General features: G+C 41.6%; 1 protein-coding gene across 1 annotated transcript in view; it reads left to right on the top strand.

Moving 5' to 3' along the window:
• large1 (LARGE xylosyl- and glucuronyltransferase 1) overlaps positions 1–17,672 on the top strand; it is a 115,197-nt gene extending 97,525 nt beyond the window's left edge. The window contains exons 11-15 of the mRNA XM_084345901.1: positions 401–564; positions 8,253–8,531; positions 8,705–8,851; positions 10,866–11,061; positions 13,714–17,672. Of these exons, the coding sequence (XP_084202027.1) occupies positions 401–564; positions 8,253–8,531; positions 8,705–8,851; positions 10,866–11,061; positions 13,714–13,911 (984 nt within the window). The 3' untranslated portion in view covers positions 13,912–17,672. The remainder of the gene's footprint in view (positions 1–400; positions 565–8,252; positions 8,532–8,704; positions 8,852–10,865; positions 11,062–13,713) is intronic.
• The last annotated feature ends 194 nt before the right edge of the window (positions 17,673–17,866 follow it).

Below are 17,866 nucleotides of genomic sequence, written 5' to 3'. Positions count from 1 at the left end.
TCCACAAACTCTGATCATTGAGTCCAATGAGAACAGCTTGCTGGGCGCATACCCACTGAATCTGTATAGTGGAGTTTCTGCGCTTTTTATTTAAGGAAAATACTAAACCTCCATAGATCAAAAATTCATAATAAAGATAGTCATAATTGATATCAACAGTTCTACACACATAATTTATAATGGTGTTCTCTGGGGAAAATGCTTTGTAGGCTGCAGGGGAATTGCTGCAATATCTTGAGGGGCAACTGGACAAAATTTGAAGCAAGGATGAGCGGCACCCTTATATCCAGGTCTATAACACATTTATGACTCTGATGCAACAACCAAAGTCTGCAGCATCATCGTCAGTAGTTAACTTTCTGGTCCAAACTATCAGTGTCCATCTCTTCTCTGCCTGCAGCTCCAGAAGACTCTGTCAGAGCTGGACGAAGATGATCCTTGCTACGAGTTTCGTCGAGAGCGATTCACCGTCCACCGAACCCACCTCTACTTCCTCCACTATGAGTATGAACCCAGCTCTGACAACACTGACGTCACTCTAGTTGCCCAGCTCTCCATGGACAGGTACTGTTCTTCACCCACAGTGACAAAGCTCAGACAAAATAGTAGTCTGTTATAAAATTGTATCAACACTCCTGTAGCTGTTACACAGGTGGGGTTAGGTGTGAAAGCGGGCAGGGCTTCAGGTGCTCTACATACACATTTTGTAGAGTGTGTGTGTGTAGGTGTGTGTGTGGGTGTGTGTGGGGGGGGGGTATTTTGGGTTAACACAAGGTTCAAGATGTAAATGATCCACATAGGTAATGTTAACTTAAAGCACCGCCAGGGCTTCGATGAACTTGAAACTCTCCAGGTTAAGATGATCACCTGTCTGTGTTACATCTTCTTGATACAAGGGTACAAATGTGTAGTTTCTCCCAAGGAGACTTAAGGTAACACACATCCAAGTCACAATGGATAAGACTATGTTGTTTCAACTTCCAGCAGTGAGCTTAAGCTCAAAATGACACTGATACTTTACTACATTTCTAATGGGAGGCTTATGTGTATTGTCCATTGAATGTAAAAAGAGTGGACAGAGCCATGGTGATGTCACCCGTAGGTTTCTGAAGAGCCAGATTGAAGCTAAAAGTGGGTGGTACTGGCCACCTCTGTTCTGTCATATGTTCCATAAATACTCTACCACCTTTGAATATGGTGGAGTAGGTGACCCATGCACCATAAAGAACTTCAAGGAGAAATTGTGAAAGTACATGCCTTACTGCCACTTGTAAGACTCATTACATTGCTGTTATTAGGGAGCCTGTGGAGTGCAGAGAGGAGGAGGTGCAGTTCAGTTGGAACCAATTTTCTCTTCATGGTGCCTCTGTTACTAGCCATGTTGAATGTTTTCTCTGCATCTGCTGATCACTTTCCTGTCCACGGTCTTCTTCATTCATGTTCATGCACACTCATGAAAGCCCGCTGAGAATCCTGGCTCAGGGTGTTCATGGGCAACTAATCAGGTTTACTTTTCAAGTGACAAGGGCCATTTACAAGCCATTAAGCAGAATGGTTTTCAGTGTTCTACAAGCGCCATGCTGAGAGACAATGGGGCATATTGACAGATCTGCAGGATCCGATGAGCTATACAACATTCAGCTTTTAGTGGATTTGAAACACCCCACTGTCAGATTTAATAAAGAGCATTATGCAAGTTCTGGAGATTCAAACAAAATCCATGGGATTTATCATTAAAGGATTGTAAGCAAATCCAACATCCAATCACTTCATATACAGTAGTTATATGTATCTGCTACCTGTTCCTCCATTTCTCTTCTTATGACAGGATAAGGGCCATTTGAGTTACTCAAGGTTATCCCTGCAGACATTGGAACTGGAGTGAATTCATGTCTTGATTAAAGTCCTCCAATGTCATTGCTTAGGACAAGCAGGGAAGACATTAAAACATCATTTATCTTCTAAACTGCTTTTATTTGTCTTTACTCAGCCCAATACACTTTGGATTCATATGATTTCTGGAGCTGTAGTGCTCAGTCACATCAGAACATGGTATAGAAACATCCATTTGCATGTCCTAATGAAGATAAGCCCCTCTGATTGGAGGCTTTTTGTCTGCGATCTCCAAAAAACATTGGCAAGTGGAAGATCAGGGCTAAAACCCTCTAGTGTGAACTTTGCATGAGATAATGTGGTTTAGAAGCAACAGAAACAGCAGGAAGGGGAATAGGGGAAAAAAGTTTTTTAAAAATTAGTTTAAAAAAAATTAACAACTAACAAACAAAAGTCATTAGGTTGGGTTTCCTTGGCAGGGAGCTGATACATAATATAATGTCCGGTTGTCATAGCAAAGACATCTCAAACAATGTCAACTTTGCAGTAGAAGCAATATAATTGACTGACACAAACATTCATAAGAATCCTCCATTTTCATGATAGGTCTCATGTCAGTCTTATGCATAACCTTTTAAATAAAGAACCAATATGTTCCTATGAAGTGTAGTGGAGTAGAAGTATAAAGTAGTGTCTCAATCGATTATCGCTTAATCATTGATAATATATGAAATATGTTGGATGTTTTTTTCCATTAAAAAACTCTTCCAACTACTGACATGATAAAATAAATCAGACCAGGCTACATTAAGAGTTAAAAGAACAGAAAGTTAACACCAAGTTACTTGATTAATAAACTTGACAACACAAAATAATGACAACTGGCCCAATAAAATCCAACCTACATTGATGCTACTAAATGGCCAAAATGCAATAATAACAGTTTGTATAGAATGTCTTCTTGTATTTTCAAAAAGTCAAAAGTCACAAAAGTTGAATTTCATGCAATAGCACAGCTAACACGCAAGAGTGTATTAATGTTTGGCATAAACAACTAACAGATGTGATGTAGTACATTTTCTTTAATTAAATCTGAAACTGTGTGTCAATAATATTACAGCAGGATAAACAATATTATAAAAAAGTATTCATTAAGCTTTCCTGCTGCCGAGTCACTCAAAACTGCAGAACAGACAAAAAGAGAAATCTTAAACATTCAGTTTGACAGGTATCTCATTACAATGCATCATGTTTGAGATACTGCCAATTCTCAAAGTCAGCAGCTGCTAGGACTTTCTCGGCACAGAGTGTTTCTTTTTATCTCCTTACCTCCACAGAATGATAGTGGATTAGTTTCTGTTCCGAGGATACAGAGATTCAGTTTGAACAAAATAAGAAAAACACTGGATTTACAAGATAAAAGCTGCGAGGCAGCATAAAAACCAGTGTTTGCACCTGGGAATGTAAAAGTAACACGAAGTCTCAATTTTACAACCTGATACTGTGTGCCTTTTTGCCATATAGCCTATTTTTTAATTGGATGAAAAAATACTGTTTGTTTGTTTTTTTTCTGTGGCATTAATTATTTGCTACAGCCAGCTGTGTTCAGTAGCTCCTCTCTTCATGTCAGGACACCGAGTAAGGCAATCATGTAAACGCTTAGAGGTGATAAAACTATTTTAATTGGAGATTATTTAAGAAGGTAAAATAATATTTTTACTGTGTTTCACTTCCCATACTAATGAGCCTCCCATATTAACACATTGACTTGCCAGGTGTGTGAAGATGAGAGAGGAGGCAGTTTGAAGTTCTCTCTGAAGCAATTTTCACAGCTGCTTTACTCCAAACAATTTAACTGTACAAACCTGAACTGTGTGTGACCATTTGGATGTGACACAGAACATTTACAACATTGTGTGTTGGGAGATTTAACTAATCAATAAAGTTAAGCTGCTGTGCCTTGTGCGTAAATGTGCCCCTTTTAATGGAGGCACACATATCATTTCTGCTGCTGGAGGACTGCTGGTAATGTCATTAATATCTTCCTTATTGAAGTTGAATTAACTCACCCGCATCCCATCCACTATTCATCTGAAAAATACTTTTATGACTCATCCTGCATGATCCACATACTGAGATCTGTGCATCACTATTATACACAGGGGCGCGCTCCCCCTCCTCAAATATGGCTGCATTTGCTTGTATGCAGTCAAACAGAGTTGTTGATGGGACGGATGATTGGAAGAAGGCAGAGAAAGAGGGTCCAGCAGCCAAGGACCACATATTTGTCCCACAGTGGAGACAAGTGGTGCTGTTTAACTAGCACTGCAACAGGTTCTGATGCACCTGGCTCTTTGCACTGCACACTTCAATTTGCACCCAAATCATCTGCTGTCTAACTAGCAAAAGGGAATAGGACACACTCTAAATGCACTTCTGCCATGTGCTTTAGACATGACCCTATGGTCATTTTAAATGGGGCCAGAGTGTCATTAAAAGTCTCTCTAATGTAAATATAGTGGTCTCTAACTGCCTCTCAAGCTACTGCTCTTTGACATTAAAAATGAATGTGGAGAGATTCTTGAAATGTCCATTATCTCCACCTCCAGAGCCCGTTATGAAATTGATGGTTAAGGATATGACAGTGTCTTGCTTTATTTCGCTTTCTCTACCAGTAAAGGCAATGCAATCAGTACAATTAATGTATGTATCCCCTTCAGCCCCTCTTAGAGCCTGTGAGCGCTGGGATGAAGCAATTGTGCAGTCAGAGAAAGAAATGCTACATGTGGCCTTCGATTATCATTAGCAAGGTATCTAACTAAATGCTTCGTTAACTGAGGGCTGAGTACACAGGTAACAACAAGCTTACAATGCATAGGGTGATAAAGCACAACAGCCACCAGCAATGTTCAGTGTCTGGCTGATCTGCCGCCAACAATGGGTTTTGCTATCTCTGTTTCAGTCTCAAATATCACAGAGTCCTTAATAGACAGAACAACCTCCTACATTTTCTTGGTTACCAGGGTCACCTACAGATGAAGCCTTAAAACTTCCCATTCCTACATGGCGAGGTCCTAACCCCTAACGGGTCCATTACGGGTCCATGCTGGACCTGGAAGAGTCTGTGACTGGAATGAGATCCCCCACAATGACATAGTGAACACAGGGCCGAATCATAACACCCCTAAGCGCCATGTCAATATCAATATTATGTTTCAACCTTTTTGTTTTTCAACAGTACTGCATGGAAGTGAAAGTAATATGGCTGGGGAATTAATGATTTAACAGGAAGAAAAAACTGCGTGTGCAGCACTCGTCTAGTGACAACTTTACCTTCAGTGGTACCGGGGCAAAGTATTATAGTGTAACAATAACAATAACAATAACAATAACAATAACAAACAAGAAAATGGGTCGTTTTCTTGTTTGTTATTGTAGTTATACAAATGTAATTTCTCATGCTGTTAGATTACTGTTAGACCACGCTGTCAGGTGCGTGCGGTAATCCAAGAGCAAACTGTTCTTTTTGCCACAGTGAAAACGTTGTTTTTGAAAGGCTAAACACCAACAAGCAGAATGTTTCGTTAGATAAAAACATGTTGTGGGTTTTGAAATTTATTAGAAATGTTCAGATTACACGAGTCAGAAGCGATCCTACCCAAAACAAAACAAAGACAGAAACATTTGCTAATTTTTTCCATATTTCCGCAAATGTGGAAGGCACATTGGAGCAATTTTTGGTGAAGTGATGATGATATCTAGTCCCTGTTGAGTCCGCCTTGAATGCTCCAGAGATTGTGAGATTTCCCAAACTCAATAAATACTGCACATATAAACACAGAAATGCTTAGCTAGCTCAAAGTTGTTATAACTAAAATACCTGCTGCAGAATAATATTTTCCACGGACAGATTTAGACTACTACATATCTGCAAACGTCACGTGGAGTAACTTCAGAGTGCTGAAAAGTCCAAAAGTTGAAATGTATGGAAAAAATATCAATGTAATCACTTCCAAAATCCACAACATGTTTTTCACTGGGTGTGGGTGGTTACAAGATGCATGAACTATAATACTTAGGTGACACATTTTCATCAGAAATGATTGTCATTGCTCTGTATAATTTTTCTGATATTTTTTATCAGAAATTCCTCATGCAGTGGCAGATGAGGAACATTCTCATTTAGTACTCAGCTAAAATAGAGAAAGCTTGTGAACCGGAAGTCCCCGCCATTTTGTTTATGTACTATGAAAGCTTAAGCCTAAAAACTGTTGAAACTGTAAAACAAGTCGGTGGAGGGAAAAATGTTTCACTTCTCTTGGGGGAGCAGCTTGGGAGATGACGGGAGGAAGGGTGATGACATGCAGCAAGAGACCACAGGTCGGGCTCAAACCCTGGGCCTCTGCAGGGTGTCTGTATGTGTCGCACACTCTGGTTTGCATTGGTGAGAGACATTTTAATCAGAATAAAAGATCTCATTGACTGATTTCATGTGCTCAAATACACTAAATAAACACACCGTCTTCCTTTTCATGACTGAATAAACAAATGGTCCATTTCAGAATAATATACATATTGTATATTCTCGAATTTTAACTATTGATGCATTTATGTGTTCAAAACTTTAGGGCTGCAGCAGGTAAAGGATGGACTATTTGAATAACTGTATTTACTGTTGGGTGGTTTAACCTATAATAATATAACCTAGCTACAACTTTAGATTATTGATATAAAATATAAATAAAGTAAGTAATGTACAGTAACCAGTAGGGCTAATGCTAACTAAACTAACTAAAGCTGTAAAATAAATGTAGTGGCATAAAAGTGTAATATTTGCCACTGAGATGAAATGAGGTAGAAGAATATGGTTTAGGTTTAAAGGGTATCTATGCTGTATATGTTTTTGTGAGGGAAGCGCCATCTCATGGTGACACCCTGCAATTGAATGAATGGGCGTGTTTACAGTGGAATCTAGACACACCCTCAGGAGGAGGGGGGAGGACTCCCAGCCGGCAGCCAGCTGAGCCGGCTGGCAGTTTTGAAAGGCTGTTACTGTAATATATCAATGATTCCCTGAAAAAGAGCGGCATTGGCAGAGCCTTTTCTGAAAAGTTCTGATATTTTCACCTAGAAACGCTTCGCACAAAAACATCGGAGCACTATGAAAAGTTGGTGGGTGCAGCAGTTTTTCTTTGGTGGCTGCCTCATACGCTCTTTTGCTGAAAAGATCCTGGCACTTAGATGATCAAACATGTTTTCTTATTATGGTAATTTAGCTGTAAATCCTGGTTTTCCTATCTTTGTTTTCTTATCCTATTATGTTACCAGTGTTTCATTCTACATTGTTGTCACAGCCTAAATCCCCCCCGGGGATCATTTAACTCCCACATTATTCAAGGTAATTGACAAAAAGGGGCCGACGATGGTGGAATGAAATAGGTATATCACTGAGACATTAGCTGCAAATAGCAGGGCTTAAGAGTGGTGACACTGATAGCTCCATCCATCCCCGCCCTGAATGTTGAGGGTGATTGCTAATAATTCTCATGACAAATGTAACTGCCACCATCAAATGCAGGACTCCTGTATGCCTGCGATACTAGTTTGGCCTTTGTTCCTCTAAGGGTGAAATCTTTCAGATTGAGATGGACAAAACTTGGTTTAACAAATCAAAGCACAGAGGCGTCAGAACTAAAAACACTGACATATACCTGGCTCAGTAAGGAGAAAAACAATGACATATATTAATTATTTTCTGCTCTCCAATATCACCACTTTACTTTTCTCTTGTTTACGGCAGAGTGAGTGACACCGAGAAGAGACTAATGTTGAATGTTTTAAAGATCAACTTTTCAAAGCGAAGCCAAGTCTCCAGCTGAGGCACGCTGTCTCAGGCTGCTTTGTTTGTTGTTTGATTAAAGAAACATCAGGGCTATATTTGCATATCCAGTCCAACGTTGAGTAACTCTTGGTTTCATATCATCACTGAAGCAGTTTAAGCTGTGTACAAAAATGGCTAATTATGATGGTTCTGTTGTGTCACATGTCTCAGCTGACACAAAGAAACAAAGCAGTTGTAAACAGGGTTAAATACTCAACACTTATCTTCCAGATTCTGTTGAATAAATAGCATCCACCAGGACACAATCTTCACATATTGGAAGAAAGCCATCTACCCTGTTTGGTGTTGCCATTTTGATCTTTTAGGAGAAATTTCATGTAATGTGACAACCCTCCATTACACACTGTGCATTCAAACACGTCTCCCGTCTGATTTGTTTGTCTGTTTGTCAGCAGGATGATTCTTTTTTACTTCAAGGTCTCTGTTTCAATGTATAGTGCCATAGTGTTTACAGTGTAGTGAGTTTATTGTAATACATTTAGTGATGCCACCCATCCCTGTGTCCCGCCCTCTGCAGGCTCCAGATGTTGGAGGCCATCTGTAAGCACTGGGAAGGCCCCATCAGCCTGGCCCTGTACCTGTCCGACGCTGAGGCCCAGCAGTTCCTGCGCTATGCTCAGGGCTCCGAGGTGCTAATGAGCCGTGGAAACGTAGGTTACCACATCGTCTACAAAGAGGGACAGTTCTACCCAGTCAACCTGCTGCGAAATGTGGCCATGCGGCAGGTCAACACACCCTACATGTTCCTGTCAGACATCGACTTCCTGCCAATGTATGGTCTCTATGAGTACCTCAGGTGAGGCGAGAAAGGGAAATCAGAGGGAAAGAGTCTAAGTTGGCAATGTGACTGATACTTTTATGCTTGACTTCATTTTCTAAAACATTTTTTGTGAGCTATTGCACATGCACACTGAAGTAATATACAGTCTGTAATCTAATCTAATCCTCTGTGTATTTGTGTGGTTGTAGGAAGTCTGTGGTCCAGCTGGACATGTCCAACACCAAGAAAGCTCTGGTGGTTCCAGCATTTGAGACGCTGCGATATCGTCTGTCTTACCCAAAGTCCAAGGCTGAGCTGCTCTCTCAGCTGGACATGGGCACACTCTTCACCTTCAGGTGATCCACGTCTCTGCTGCTGCAGCCAGCAATGTTTAAGAATCTTCAGGTTTTCATTGAAGAAAACACTACAGTATCTCTTCTTATTTCAAAGTCAGAGTCAACTTTATTATCAGTGCTGCCACATGTACAGGACATATATAGGAATCGAAATGCCGTCTCTCTCAGACCTCAGGTTGGCATGTACTAAACAAAACAACAAGGATTTATAAATACTAGTCAACCAATCCTGGATTTTAACAGGCTGCTAGAATAACACCAGTTAGAAAAGAAAAACCAACCATACCGTGGTCATAATCTACAAATAATGCTGTCTTATATATAATTAACTTTCATTTGAATATAAATGATAACATGTACACCATGACATTACCTTGCCTTCATGTATGGAGCCTCCATTCAAAACCATCATCAGCCACTGTCGCATCCGTGTTCGACTGGTACTGTACATGAACATGGCCCAGTCAGTTGTGTCAACACAGTCCTGTGCAGAGGTGGCAACCTGAAGCCCTGCACACACCTGTGTGAACCAATTCTGTTGTTTTTATTGGAGCTACGAGGTTTGTATTAAGCTACCAGCAGAATAGCTGTGAATTTCCTCAACAGACAGAAAGCCTGACACTTCATGATCATACACTCCACCAGCGATGAACAATGTTTAGACACCACAACAGCAAACATCACTGATGTGAACACATACACCACCGACACGAGCCTCACAATGGTTTCATTTAGACACTTTAACATGGCATTGACTTTTCATGGAGAATTGAATCTAATGCAGTCCAGTACAACAGCTGGAGCACAAATTCTGCGTTGGTTGGTTGGTTGGTTGGTTTTGGTCGACACTGACTTGAGGCATTAATTCAATTGTTTATCACTGAGGTCACAGTAAGGACGTGGCTGTGTACTGAGGTGTGTCTCTACTATCCTTCCCCCCGATGTTTGTAAAAACATGAGGGACACCTCAGTTTAATGGAGTGCAGTTCAACACCACTGCAAACTGCATCCTCAGTAAACATATGAATAACTCTGAGTCAAACAAACCCATCTCACAGGTGTTTCTAATAGAGTGGCCACTAAGTGTATATGGAGATACTTAAAACAAAGAAGTGTATATATTTCAATATGCAAAATCAATATAACCAACAAACCACCGAGGCAGTCTGTTTTTTTTCTACATATTCATGTAGATGCACGATGTGGACACACACAAACTGCCCTGCCAACTGAAATGCATATCCGTTAAGTCCTGAGCTCTAACTGATACTCCTTTTACGCTGGACAAAAAACACAACATCCAGGTGGACACACTAACGTTCGTACCTTTTTAGGCTCGATGTTTTGACGTGCGTTAAAGTTAAGCTCCCTCGCAGCGCCTAAAGAGCAAATTGTTTTGTTTTGATTTTGTAATTTGGGTAAAATTGCCCGTAATTCTGATTTTTACTTCACTTCAATCGAAGTGAAGTAAAAATTTAGGTGCTGCGAGGTGAGGTGAGTCTTTAACCATTATAACTACATATTTTAATTAAAAGTAGCTCAGTGGTTTGCATTGCCATCATCCTCATAATAACAGTGAAGACAGACAGACCTTCCTACAGCACACTCTGTGGACTTGAGATTTTTCTCCTGCAGTGCAAACAGGCGGTCACGCCTCCTGCAGTCACACTCACTTTGCTTCCACGCCCAGAATTTGCGGTCAGTAAAGACCTCCTTAATCTTGGTGGTTGGAGGAGAAAGAGGAGTTATGAAAGTATGGATAGAAAAAGAGATGGACAAGTTTTTTTTTCCATCAAAAATGATTTGGTCTACAATGTGAGGTAACGGTCTATAAATAAGTCTAGACTTTTAGACCTTCTGTGATACAAGACAGAGGTTTGATATCAAAATGCTGCCTGATGTTTTAGAAACTATAAATCTCACTTCCTCTCAGAAATACTGGATGTAGAAGCATAGTTCACACTCCCTCCAACAATAGTTTGATAAAACCTTTTCTTCTTTTCTCTCTTGCCAGGTACCATGTGTGGACTAAAGGCCATGCACCGACTAACTTTGCCAAATGGCGGACAGCCACCACACCCTACAAGGTGCAGTGGGAAGCCGACTTTGAGCCCTACGTCATGGTAAGGAGGGACAGTCCTGAGTACGACCGCCGCTTTGTGGGCTTCGGCTGGAACAAGGTGGCTCACATCATGGAGCTGGATGCACAGGTAACTTCTCCGTTTACTTCACTCTTACTTTCTAACTACCATGTAAACTGTCTGCTGAATGCCTGAGTGTACTTCTATCCATACCTTACTTAAAATAGCAAATAAACTGTTGTAAAAGCAATAACCATTTAGCAGTTATTTATGTAGTGTTTATAAGTTAAGCAATCAGTTTTGCGCAATATACATTTTTTGCTGTAGTTTTTTTTAAGGCTTTATTAAGCTTGGGTCAGATGTCTACCTTTGCACTGACCTATTCAATGAAATGCCAACCTCTGATGAAACGTGTGAATATTAACAGCCTCACTGTGTGACAGCATAGAAAGTATTGTTGATATACTTTATGTTCCCCTTGTGAAGGTAATTGTTCAGTCAGTAAATGATTGCAACCGCTGCCTTCTTTTGAAGATAAACTACAAACAACTTTAGCATGTACGCACTCTTTCTAGTCCAGGTGCTGCACTCCCACACAGTTGAGTTCAGCCTTTTTTTCCCTGTCAACATCACGTTATCGATGAACATTTGGAAAATCTATTTTTGACATTTTTTAATTAGTTCAAAAGTGTAGGAGAAATGGAGTGTGTGTTTGTGTGTGTGAGAAAGCGTGTGAGACAGAAACATATGGTCTCTCATCCTCTGAATGAGAGGGCATTCGTTGATTTGGTGCGAGCAAGTGACTGGATGTCCTGATACTCTGCTGTCAACTCGAGCTGAGGGCTGAGATTGTTGTAGTGCTTCTGTGCAAGCCTCCAGGAACAGCACCGGACTTGGAAGCCAAGTTGGCACAGTAATGAAACACTGTAACGACGACTTCCCTGTCGATAGGAGCCTAAAAAACATTTCTCAAGCACACAATAATGAAAGAAGGAGCAGCTATGACAAAGGGGATTAATATTTTTGAGCATCACAACCCCTGCGAAATGACTCAGAATTTGATCCATACGGTCTAAACGCATTTGTAAAGTGTAGAAGAGCCTAACTATTAAATTATTTAATTATATTCAAGTTATTGGAGATAAATACAAGTTAGCTGAAAGTATCTGGATTACTTGTACAATGGGTGCCGGGGCAGGAGGGCTCTGGGTGACTGACTCATACAAACTCGAGGCAGGAAAAAGAGTTGAGTTTACCATCTCTACATCAGCAGCTCAGCTTAGTTTAGTTTACCAGCAATGTATTTTTGTCTGAACTTTGCACAAAAGTTACTTTCTAACTCAAAAAGTCAGAGGATCACCTAAGTCAGTGGGATACATTGATTGGCAACTATGACTATCTGTAAAAATGTAGTGCCAATCTGTCACCAAAGTCAGTAGAGTTCATCGCCTCTTCACCATGTGGACCAAAATTCATCAAGGTCCATCAAAGAGAGATATTTCGGTGTAAACCAAAAATGTCGACCGAATCGTAGCTCTTGAGGGGAAGTCAGGGAAACACTAAAGTCAGTATGGTTCAGCCTCTGGGGACCATGAATCCCTGTGCAAAATGTCATGACGATGCATCTAATAGTTGGTGAGATACCTCAGTCTGGACCAAAGTGGACTGACTAACATTGCCATCCCTATAGTTAGTTAGTTAGTTACAAAGTAGAATTAATATATTACTTAAAATTGAACCTAACCCCTTCCCTGAGAAGGTGGGAGTCAGTCATTATTAACTGTTGTCATGATGGAAGGCAGACGAACTAATGACGTAGCCAAAAGAGGAGTTAGTTTGATTGTTGGTCTACAACAGAAGCAAATGTTAAATGATTGTTGTAACATTAAATAACAAGGTGATGTTGGATGGACAGATGTGTTGTATCATACATTATCTAGTTCATACATGGTAGAGTACATTACTTTCTCTTTTTTGTTAAAGCAGTTTATGGTAGTTCTCCTAATTTCTGTCACTAGTACCACTGTCTTTTTCTCCCAGTGTAACTAATGACACTGTGTTCTCTGTTCCAACATGTACAGTACATTTAAAGCTAGGGTTGGTAAAATGTTCTAGACGCAGTGTTGTTGATCCATATTTGTAGAAAATCTCTTAACATCACAACAGCAATCAATAAATCAAATGCTCTGACAAATGAAACAAAACAAATCTAATAAACCTGTCCAATGACTTTATTTGACCAGTATTAAATGACTGAACAGGTTACCTGTATGTCTTCCCACGTACTCATTACAAAAGACTGGATCCTTCCACAAGGCTACGAGGATGCATTAGTATTAGTTGCACAATTTGGAGGAGAAAGAGCAGCCAAAATGTTTAGACACTAACATACTAGCTTTACAGCATTGAGTAATAGTAATAGCCATGTTGGTTGTTTGTTGGTGCTGTAGCTGTTTTCTTTCATGTGAGTGAGATGTAGTTGGATATGATTAGCGCTGATAGCGATTTGCTGCTCTCACAGCACACAGCCTCTGAGCCAGAGAGCAGGGCAGCTGAACATTCGTTCAATGTTGAGCAATGTAGCTGCAATGTAGCAGTTAGTGTTAACTTTACACCGTATACTTCCAGTGCTGATGTGTTTCTCAGATGTTGGTGGAGCAGGTGGAACCATAATGACTATTAATGAATGATGGTGTTGCTCAGTGTCTGTTGGATGTGTATATAACATATCAGGTGTTGAGGTGGTTGTAGTTTGACCTGACCTTCTGTCTCTCTCTGCAGGAGTACGAGTTTGTGGTTCTGCCCAATGCCTACATGATCCACATGCCTCATGCGCCCAGCTTTGACATCACCAAGTTCCGCTCCAACAAGCAGTACCGGGTCTGCCTGAAAACCCTAAAGGAGGAGTTCCAGCAGAACATGTCGCGACGCTACGGTTTCGCTGCCCTAAAGTACATGACGGCTGAGAACAACAGCTAGCCACCACTGCAGACCCTCACACCCCCGGCCCTGAACTACTGACACTCAGTGGGTCGGGGTGGAGGGGGCACAGGAAACGGACAGCCCATATAAGGCCATCGAGATACTTTGAGAATTGAGTCCCTCAGACTTTGTCAGAACGTTTTACCCTCAGTGTGGAACTGCAAGGGTCTCTGTGTCCATTCTTTGTCCTCTGCTGTGGATGGAGGAGATTATCCAGGAGGAGATCTCTTCTGCCAGGATGTCAAAGTAGTGAAAGACAACATGAGTGACTGTGAGGCCTGGGTCCTGGCTACGTGGGCTGCGAGACTGGCCCTGAAATCTGACAGACAGCAGGCAAAGGAAAGCAGACATTCAATGCCTCGCCATGTTTGTAAGACCAGTGATGGAGTTGTGGGCTGTGTGTAACATTATGTGTGTGTTTGTGTGTGTGTACATGCAAGTAGATGAAAAGGGTGACTGTGTGTGTGTGTGTGTGTGTGTGTGTGTGTGTGTGTGTGTGTGTGTGTGTGTGTGTGTGTGTGTGTGTGTGTGTGTGCGTGCCTCCAGGACAGCACTTAGCAGAAAGCTAAAGGAGAGCTAAAGATGTGAAACACAGTGGGCTTACATTCTGTTTGCACGCCTCCCAAGTGCCAACAAAGAGCAGCGGCAGTCTGACTGACAGCACACCCCGACTCAAATGCAAATCGTCACCAGGCGGCGAGATAAGACAAAGCAGTAAACACAGATTTTGAAAATCTCATTGTGACGAGTGACACACACTCAGATACTGAGGCCAGCAGCCAGCCAGCCGACCATCTGCTGCTGCTTAATTTGTTTGATAGCTGATACAGATCAGAATAAATCCTTCTCCTCGTATGACAAGGGATGTGCAGTGCAAGGATGGCTGGAGGTCGTCCATGCGGTTGATATTCAGGGTATCTCCACATCAGCCTGAGCGTGCTGCTAGAGAATGTTTCCAGTGTTTTGTTACGGCTACAGGATCTGACAGCAGCTGGTGCGGTTTCCTTTTTCCGTGTTTGTTTGAATGGATGCCAGTGCGGTCTGCACAAACACCTGCTGAATCCTGTCACCCCACCACACTGAGCAAAGCACCAATCACCCAGCTGACGCTTTACTTTTCCTTACAACAGGAAGGAGAGTAAAAACTCTGAAAATCAACCACTAGCAGTCACTCTTTCTTTCTCTCTCTCTATCTCACTATGGCCATTAGTTTGACAACATCATGGCGGCATCCATTACAGCTGCAGTTGTGTGTGATCTCCTGTTTGTGTTGGTACACACAGGCAGGCTGGGTGTGGTGATCCTGATGTGGGTGTGTTATGAATATTCTGCCTCCTCTGCCCAGCTGTTACTACTGCTGTAGCACCTGACAGACACCTGCCAGACAAATCCATCCCAGTTATCACCGTAGACGCGACAAAGAGACCGACTGTCATTATATACACTTCATTCAAACTCAACATTAACTAAATAAAAGTCGCCAAAACAGTCTTGGTTTGTCTTCCCACAATCACCTCTGCTTTGGTGGAAATAAATCCTCAATTCTAAAAGTAAGAAGTACCGTTTTCACCCACTGCTGAACCCCATTGGCTGTGGTGACTTCCCATGACTCCAGTTAGCTAATTGGGCCATATAGCTCCAAGCTACTTACTAACAGCAGCTAGTCGCTACAGCCAAGGATTGTTACAGGAAAGAGAATATTGAGCAGCGGAACACTGTCATGCTGCCTGCTGTAGTTTTGGAACTTCCTCCGAATTTAGGCAATTTCTTTCAAACTACACCTTAGAAAAAATGTAAAGGTAATCTAGCTGTGAGTCCTGATGGCGGTGTCAGAGAAATACTATACAGGGTTTGAAACAGAGGTGGGAATTGTGGAGTCATCAAGTCATCTCCATGCCATGTATTTGTTCTGCTCAGTCACTGAACCAGGTGCATTCACTAATTAGCTCACCTTCCTGGCTGAAGAGCTGTGCTGATTGGACTCAGCTGGTTTAGTGCATGAACAGAACAAATACATGGCATGGAGATGACTTGATGACTCCACAATTCCCACCTCTGGTTTGAAATGATAAAATCCAGTCCTGGTTTTACCTGCTACATGTCAGGGTCGTCTCTGCTCCCGTCCAGCTGGTGGTGCTCGTGCAGCTGATGCTGTTTGGTAACTAAGAGGAGGAAGAAGAACTTCTGCACTTAAGTACAATTAATTTCATTTACTGACTATTAGCAAGACAAACGTTTTATCATCTTTATGGCCCTCTCATCCAAAATGCTTCACCTACGTAGATCATTTAGTAGCTAAATTGATCAGGGGTCAGAAAACCACTGCAGCAGCTCACTCCAACATATATACGATCATTTGGTGGTGAAATGGCAGCAGCTACTTTCTTCCTGTCACTTTAATGTGACTGGAGGAAAGATGGTTCATTTAAGTGTAGCTCCAGCTGCCGTTACCCAGGTGACGGACCCTGGAGGGTCCACGTCCACAGATTCCTCACTGATGTAGTTTCACTGAGGAGCAGTGGAAAAAAGGAGAAAGATAAATGCATTAACACCTTTTCAAAGCCTGATTAGGATGCATCTCAGAAACCTCTCCCAGCAGACTCTGAATCACACCTCTCCTGCCATCTTCACCAAGAAACATCATCAGTAAATATATAATTCTGTAATATAATTGTAAACTCCAGAAAGACCAAATAACTGGGCTTTTCATTTTTATGAATTATTTAAATACACCACACACATTAACATACGTTCACACTTTTGTTATTGCTCTCATTGTTCACGAGTTGAAGTGACAGATTTAAGATTATATAAGCAGACAAGAATTATTTCTCTCAGATTTGAGCACAAAATTGTTCAAATCCACAGTGAGAATTTGTCCTCTAAAGTCATTTACAGTGACAAACTGCAGTCAGGCAAAGACCCTGGTGAGGCTGACAAACACACTGACCAGCCTCCCTAAGAAGCTTTCTGACTGTTCGTGCAGAATCCTTTGGTTGTGAAAACCAACTGTTGCATCAGCTGTTTGAATGGCTGCTCTCAGGCGATCATGCGTGTGACCAGTCCGAAGCACACGGGCGCACTATCCACGCTGTTTAATCAGTTTAATGTGACACCTTTCAAGTGGATGGATTATTTTGGCAAAGAAAAGGTGCTCACTAACACGGACTGACGCAGAATAAGACACTTTTGTTCAAAATCTGCTCCAAAACTCTTTCGTCTGCATAAAAAGTCTTCTATCTTTTATTCCAACTTGTGAAAAATGTAACAAAAGTGTTGTGTTTATTGTTTTGTTGTGTAGTTTGAAAGTGTTGGAGGCATTACCTTGTTTTTTAGTTTCTCCTCAGATTTCTGTCCAGGACCTGAGACACAGTAGAGACAGTTTGTGTGGAGGAAGAACATCTTAGTAAAGTTTGATGTGTTGATTCTACCAGTGGCTGAGATGTCAGTCTGGTTGTTGAGCCAGTACATGCTGTTGTGAAACTAGAAGCTACTCTTCCTCTGTTTCTTCGTCTCTCAATCTGTACAGGCTTGGTGCAGTCATGCAGGTATGTGTATGTGCGTGAGAATACGCTGCATGTCTGATCACACGTGTGATCAGTATGCAGGTGTGCGTGTGTGTGTGTGTGTGTGTGTGTGTGTGTGTGTACACGTGTGTGTGAAGTTTGGCTGTTCTGTATGTGTATGTTTGGCTGGGGGGGCTGGGAGGAGCTGCAGGGTGAAGTAGGACAGTGCTGACTGATGCTGCTACCTGAATAAAAGCAAAGAGTCAAACACTTCTGTTACTCTGTTTCATCATTTCTCTCTGCATGAATATGAATTTAGCCCGGTGAACACAAAGTACAGAGGGATCCACGTGATGCACCACACACCGCTCTGTGCATTTCTACTGTAGGATTCTCTTGAGTTTAACTCAAGTTTACTTGGCAAAGGGAGCACTGCTGTCTGATGT

The sequence above is a fragment of the Pagrus pagrus genome (assembly GCF_965226575.1).
Source record: "Pagrus pagrus genome assembly, chromosome: 23".
Classification (NCBI taxonomy): Eukaryota; Metazoa; Chordata; class Actinopteri; order Spariformes; family Sparidae; genus Pagrus; species Pagrus pagrus.
Note: the sequence above shows the minus strand (reverse complement) of the source record. Positions and strands in the feature narration are given on the sequence as shown.